At 42.5% G+C, this 7,071-nt stretch overlaps 1 protein-coding gene across 1 annotated transcript; it reads right to left on the bottom strand.

The window, feature by feature from the left end:
* Nucleotides 1–621: 621 nt before the first annotated feature.
* On the bottom strand, nucleotides 622–6,682 carry LOC104553606 (cytochrome c oxidase assembly protein COX18, mitochondrial). Its single transcript, XM_061993156.1, is given in 7 exon segments — nucleotides 622–928; nucleotides 1,698–1,805; nucleotides 2,803–2,915; nucleotides 4,004–4,167; nucleotides 4,863–4,963; nucleotides 6,319–6,360; nucleotides 6,362–6,682. Coding segments are annotated over 7 exon segments (1,023 nt in total). The 3' UTR covers nucleotides 622–754.
* Nucleotides 6,683–7,071: the final 389 nt, after the last annotated feature.

The following is a 7,071-nucleotide window of genomic DNA, read 5'->3' as shown; positions in this document are numbered from 1 at the left end:
TTATGACCTAGATTAAAAAAGATATTTTATATACAGTTGAAGTATTTGGTTTCTTATCATCATTCATTCTTTTTCAAAGTGTTGTCTCATTTTAGTATAGCCTGCTAGCAGGTGTTATTCTGTATTTCATTAACAGAAAGAGATCAAGAAGACACAGAGTGCTGTCACTCAATACGTGATCACCAGAAACAATACAAAAAACACGTCCTCCTAACGCCAAATCTAACATGCAGGAGACTGACAATGATCCAGCTTACTTTGCAGTTAGGGGAAACAAGACTATCATGTGAATCTGCTACACATTAAATGACTATACCCAATTACACTAATCACTCTGTACCAGTATCTTCATTACATAAACCATTAATTACACTGTCAGCACAGCTAGCCTTTTCTCTCACCTTAAAACTTGTTTGCTAGCCCAAAGCTCAAATCAGCTTCAGTACAAGAATGCAGTCTAGATGAGGCACAGTTTTATGTTCATCTTCACAGTTCATTATAATAATTACGGATACAAATTTGTACTACTGCACTATTCTAAGTGTAAAACAACTATCCTTGAGACAAAACTTCCCAAAGAACACCCACTTGTGCCAAACAAGTATTCTTCACAGCCCACCAATACTTTATTTGGAAAATAAATATAGTTCCAGCTGCAACATTTTACAGTAAATAAGTACATCTCAATAAAGTAGCACTGCCCAATCACCCCTGCAACATTTGTGTGACAGCTCTTCCAACAGTTCAAATGACATCATTTCTTAAAACTGTATTTGGTAGTCAAGGCAGACATAACATCCCTGTATGGTGTAGCCGAGTCAGACTTGGTCCTGGGTATGCAACAGAGTCGCCGGAAGGTGGGAGACCGCAGCAGCAGGTTGTGCGAGAGCCCCAGGAAGCTGGAGGACAGCCAGTACAGCGCCATGGACTGCAACGAGACAGACACCCAGCTCAGCCTCCTCCCCAGATTAATTGAAACACCACGATTTCAGGCAGCTCTGCATGAACCATAACCTCTGGTTACTTCCAGTTTTAGGTGAGTAAATAACTCACCTAAAACTACTCTTCTCAATAACAGTAATGGCTTCCATCTCAAATGTATTTTGCACTCCTCCTCAACTCTTCTGGGAAAAAAAAGTCATCTATGCTATACTGAAGTGCCATAACTGCTAATCATGAATTGATATTAAGCTTGCTTAAATGTCTATATTTCAGATTATAAGTTGATGAGCCAAAGAACTAGATACTTTGGCTTTGCTAACCACTGCAAAAATATTCACAAGTACAACAACTGGTAAAAATCAGAAGTAGGAAATGTCACAACCTAAGAACTATGCTCTTTTCCTCTTAGAGAGAGCAAACATTTAGTGCACCTGTGTCTATATGTCCTCATGTAAAGTTTTCCCCTCATTTTTGAGATCATAAAAACAATGCTGACCTGCTCTGAATATCCTTCCAAGACCCAGCTTGTAAAAATTATGTTTAGAAAGAGAGTTTGCATTTCTTTCCTCTTGGACAAAAATATTTCCAACATGTTAAGAACATATATGTAGACAAAACATCTTATTTGTTTTGGAGTGCACTGTAATAGAGAGCACAGTCTATTAAACACACCAGGCACTGGGATTGCTCTTTAAGCAGCAGGAACATATCAGAACTACACATTAATGGATGCACTGCTAAGGCTTTGTACTTACAGAGGGGACTGTTGCAGCAATAGGGATCATTACGACTGACACCACTCGAAAGAAGTTCGTAGCAAGCCTCTGGAACCTGGAAACATTCATTTTTTGCGAAGCAAAGATCTGAAAGGGGAGAAATCCACAGTTATAAACTAGTTATGTTTGAAAGGATTCAAATGAGAAAAAAGGCAATAGTGGGGTTTCCTGTAACCCAGCACTCTCATTCATCTATCACTTCCATTTTACATCCTTCATTACAACTAACACACGACTACAACCTTTCATTAAACTTGCCCTATGTTTTACATGTTTAGTCCTTTGTAAAAAATCCTGTACCAGCCTAGCAGAGCAACTAATGAATATTTCAAGGTGTAGTATCTATACACAGTCAGTTTTGCACATCTAAAGGCCCAGCCTAAAGCGCACGCCTCTGAGAAAAGGCTGCCAGCACCAAACAGACCCAAAGCACTGACAGACAATGGAATGAGAACAGAAACATGTCTTTTTCTCTAAGATGCATCAGTCCATGTGATATATAAGAAAAGAGAGTAAGGATCAATTCCAGATGATTAGAAGTTGTTGAGAACACCTAACAGGAAAAGAATAAGAATCTTATTACCATCAAATTACCTCAAAACATGGGAAAGGAATATTTTTTTCTATTTTTCCTAATCTTCCCAGCAATTTTTAAAAGTTCTTGATTTTTTTTCAGTTTACTAAGAACACATAATACTCTGAGTTTTAACCACAAGGCAGTAACAAATAATTGGAAGGGTGAAGGAGTAAAACACCCCCTCCTTTTGCTTTTGGATGTTTAGCACCTAGGAAGCTCACCAGATGTCATTCTAAGAGAATCATCAGTCAAGACTGGATTTTACTGAAGCTCAAGTAAAGCCAATAAAGTATCTGAGACTTCATGTCAGAAATTGTCCTCCCTAAACAAAGCACACATTCAAATGTGCAGATGAAGTTATTTTTAAGTTCTGTCCACGGTATTTGAAGCAGCAACAATCTGAAACTATCCTTACGTTACCATGGTTTATAACTGTGTCATATTGTTTTACAGTTCTATGAGAAGAATTATCCTCTTGCAATCATCTTATTTATTCCAGTAACGTACCTCCACTATCAGCAAATTCACAAGCCCAAGCAAAACTGGCAAAATCCACGTAGAATCTGGTGCTGTCAGGTCTGTAAACCACAACGCTCCACCTGCCGAAAACTCTTCTTGAACTGGAAGAAGAGTTCAAAGGAAACACAGACTTAAGTATCACCTGCTACTTCGAGTTAGACAGAACAATACCATGTCTTACTATCAAACCACCCAAGTTTCTAGGGACATTTTACCTACACAATAACCACTGTTAAAGGAGACATCTTTGGTTTAACAGATCACATGTAAAGGCAGTCTGCAGCAGTGCAAGTAAAAAATGGTGGGAGATACAAGCCCAGACCCAACTTAGCTGGTGACAGACACTGATTCAGGTAAACCTGTGGTAAAAATCAGCTTCATCTCAACAACCATTTTACAAGCCAGTGAGGAAAATACACAATGCAGTAACCTACAATGACTATTTATTTTGTGGTTTTGAAATAATTATGTTTTCCTTAACTATGTATCTTGTTACATTTTTATTTACAAGAACAACCTCTCCTAAGAAGTCAAAATATCAGTATTTTTATTTAAGAAAACCCCAGACATTCAGTTTGTCTATACTACTTTAGATGAAATTTCACACAGATCGTTACTGAATGTGCTGTGGTATAGGTAATATTACTTGCTAAATGTGCTTGTCTTGTGAACCAGAAAAATCCCAAGACGATGTTTTTTCACTAGTAACCCTGTCTTCATAAAACCACAAAATAATGAAATGCTCATATGGCCTAACAAAATGTCTCAGATTTTCCCAGAGCTCAGACTCTTGATGCTGCTTTTAAAAATCACACACCATGATGAAAGACCACTAGAGTGCACAAGCAGAGATGAGCAACAGTCTGGATGCTGCAAACACCTGCTGGAAGAGTTCTAACGAAAGAAAATTATAGGTGTGGTCCAGACACCAGTTCTTTGGCTCTGTGAGCTGTGGTTTAATCTAGTACAATATGTACAATCTACTCAAACAAAAGCCTTTGAAACTATTTTTTTAAGTCAGATATTTATCTATGCTTAAACCATATGAAGTTTAAAAACTTAGTTGGGGTGTAGTTTTTGTATCAGCTTATGCATCAAACTCATGAGATTCTTTAACCAATAAAATAGAGGTAAAAACAATAATTGAATAAAAATGGCTGTTAAGAGGGTGTCTCTTCAGATTAATCACCTTCTGAGCCTGTAGCACCAACACTGCAGTTGCGCAAGGCAAGGGACACAGAAACCCACATGGGAATCTGTACCCACACCAGTAAAGTAGCTTTGAAGGGATGGCAGTTGTCTCGGACATACAGTTCTGTAATAATTCTCCGTAGGTTTTTCTTGAAGTGGAACCTTTCAGACAGAAAAAAAGAGTTCTCACACAATACCAGATACAGAGTAGCTTCTCAATTTCTGACATAATGGTTTTGCAGGCTGTACATTTCCTATTGGCATATTTACGTGCAACTCTGGAAAACCTGAAAGCCACTCCTGTTCAAACGTGTCTCAGCTTTGTGCCAGCTCCCTCTCCTCACGGCTTTTAGCCCCACTGCTATAAGCTGCTTTTCACAACCAAATTTCACATTGTCATTGCTAGCTACCAGTAACTTGCCTGATATTTCATGGTGCTTTTTGTCTGAACTAGGGTATAACTTTTTGAATCCTCAGTATACTACCCCAGATACACTGCCACTGCACAGAGTGCAGAGCAGCACTAACACACTAACAGGACCACAGCCAGGCCAGCCTCAGGTTATTGGAGTATTTGGATACCCTAATAGCTACAAAAACTTTAGTTGTAACTTAGGACCACAAGGCCAGCCCTGGATTGGGCCCTGTATTCATAAGCCTGTGACAAGTTCAAAGCTTTAAAATGGATATACTCTGAAGGATGATATAACAAGCACAACTAAATTGTAGAAGCGGTAAGGAAATCTAAGCTTTAGGCAATGGCAGAATCTTTCTGAAAACTAGTCGTTTGTAGGACTTCCTCCTGCTACCCCCTCAATCTGAACAGATTGGTAAAGCAGATACAATTACCATCTTACCTGGCTGCCTTTTCAGACCAACCCACTTGCTTTGCACGAACAGATACTTCATAGCGAAGACGTTCTGCTAAGTTTTTAATCTCAGGTTGCAAGTTTTCCAACTAGCTAAAGAAAAGGAAAAATGTTTATGCACAGTTACACATAACAACTCCTTCTCATCTCCTGATATCATACGGATACTAAAAGAAACTGTGAAGGACAAGGCACACATTTATGAACATCTTTTATCTTTACACAAAATGAACACATGAAAGTACTACTGAAAAATATTTACAGTAACAAAGAGACTGTCTTACTACTAAATAAAATAAACATAGCTCATTTTTTCTTCTTAATAAACATAGTTTTTGTCTTCCTTCAGGAATTATGACCAGCTACTCAACAAAAAAACCTCTTTAATTCCACTTCAAAAAGACTTAAATGCCAGCAGAACACACAGTTTTGCAGTCATCGAAATCACTATCCTGAGGAATAAGAGCCTCTATTATATACACAAGAGTAAAATATCACATTCACTTTTGCAAACACGAAAAAAGGAAAAATGAAGTCACTACTGTAAAAATCAAATCAAACAGAAAAAGATCCACATCATAAAAACCACTCCCATACCAAAAACATTGCGATAAAAGAATTATGCTGCTCCTGCAATAACACTCTTTGAATGATGGACACGGGAGAGCCCTGTCCAAGAAACACACCTGCATTTACCAGCCAGACCTTTAGACTGGTGAAGAACAAAGATCCAACTGATTCCCAATCAAACTGGAGCTCTGGCAGCTGTGAAGCACCACCCTTAAATCTTCTTGAGGTGGTAAAGAGCACAGAAAAGGATAAACATCCTACTTTGTACCATCACACTGCAAAGGCTCTTTTACAAGCACAAGCACAGCATGTAAAGTCTTCAGTTACTTCAATCACTGTCCCTACTTCTGAGAAAAAGCAGGTATTTAAGACCTGCTCAAGGCTAGCTTGCCTCACGTTTTTTTAATGGTGCAGCTTTAGCAAGAGCTTCGCTAACACAGAAACTAGAGAGTACCTTGCACACGCTAGCTGACTCTCATGCAGAAACAACTCAGTCTCCATAAAGAGGCATATTCCTGTTTTCCAGTTTTATTTAGACTCTGGTGACCAGAGAAAGACCAACGCAAGTTTATAATCACAGGAAAACCTTTGCTGAGCAGTGGTGCCCTCTGCCACACAAGACCAAAAGGCTACACAAGCGGACCACTGGTCCAAGAAGGAACTGCGGCCACGACTACACAACAATGGCTTTATGGAATGGTTTCAGCATGGCCACGAATGCGTTGCCCCTACTTTTATCGCAAAATGCACCCCCCCCGAGAACGCGCGTCCCGCCGCCGCACGGCCCACACCAAAGCCGGCCCAGGGCGCCCTGAGGGGGGCTGGCCGTACCCTCGGGCCCTGCCCTGCCACAGCCGTTGCCCTCAGCACCCACCTTGGCCAGGAGGCGGCTCTGGTGGGCGGCGAGCGGCGAGCGGCAGGGTGACGGCGGTGCGGAGCAGGGCGGCGCCGCAGACGATGGCGGCCCACCACGGCAGACCCGCGGTCGCCTGCAGGGCCACCAACCCGTCCTGCGCCCAGTGCACGGGCGGCGACTGGGCTGCCCATTCGTACCAGGCGCCGGGCCCGCCGCTCGCGGCCGCCGCCGTCAGCCGCGCGGGAGGGGCGGCTGTGGCGGCCGCCCGCGCCGCCGGCCGCACGAGTCGCCACATGGCTCGCGTCTCGCCCCGGGACGGCGCCTGCCCGCGCATGCGCCGGCCGCGCAGGCACCCGCGTCCTACCGGCGCCGCGCCGGCCATGCTGACGCAGGGCGGCGGGAAGGGCACGGGAGAAGCGCGCGAGTAGGGGCGAGTAACAGTGCCTCGTCAGCGGCTGGGCTCCCGGGACCAGGACCTTGGCAACAGCTTCCACCGCAAGCAGCTGGCAACGCTTCCAGGGCAAGGAGAGGTGAAGAAACTCGTGACATGGCAGTGGCAAGTAGTGTGGGGCTGCACCACCTTTGCTGCTTCAGCAGGCAGAATCCGCAGTAGCCACAGCACCCAGCCCTACACGTGACTTTGTTCCTTTGTCTTAAATAAAGAAGTCCTGCCAGGTCCCACAAGAGTATGTGCCTTGTTTTATTGGTCAAATAAAAAGGATTACAGTTAAAGTATAAAAAAAAAATGAGGAAAAAAAAAAGTGTTCCTCA

The sequence above is a fragment of the Colius striatus genome, chromosome 3 (assembly GCF_028858725.1).
Source record: "Colius striatus isolate bColStr4 chromosome 3, bColStr4.1.hap1, whole genome shotgun sequence".
NCBI classification, from domain to species: domain Eukaryota; kingdom Metazoa; phylum Chordata; class Aves; order Coliiformes; family Coliidae; genus Colius; species Colius striatus.
Note: the sequence above shows the minus strand (reverse complement) of the source record. Positions and strands in the feature narration are given on the sequence as shown.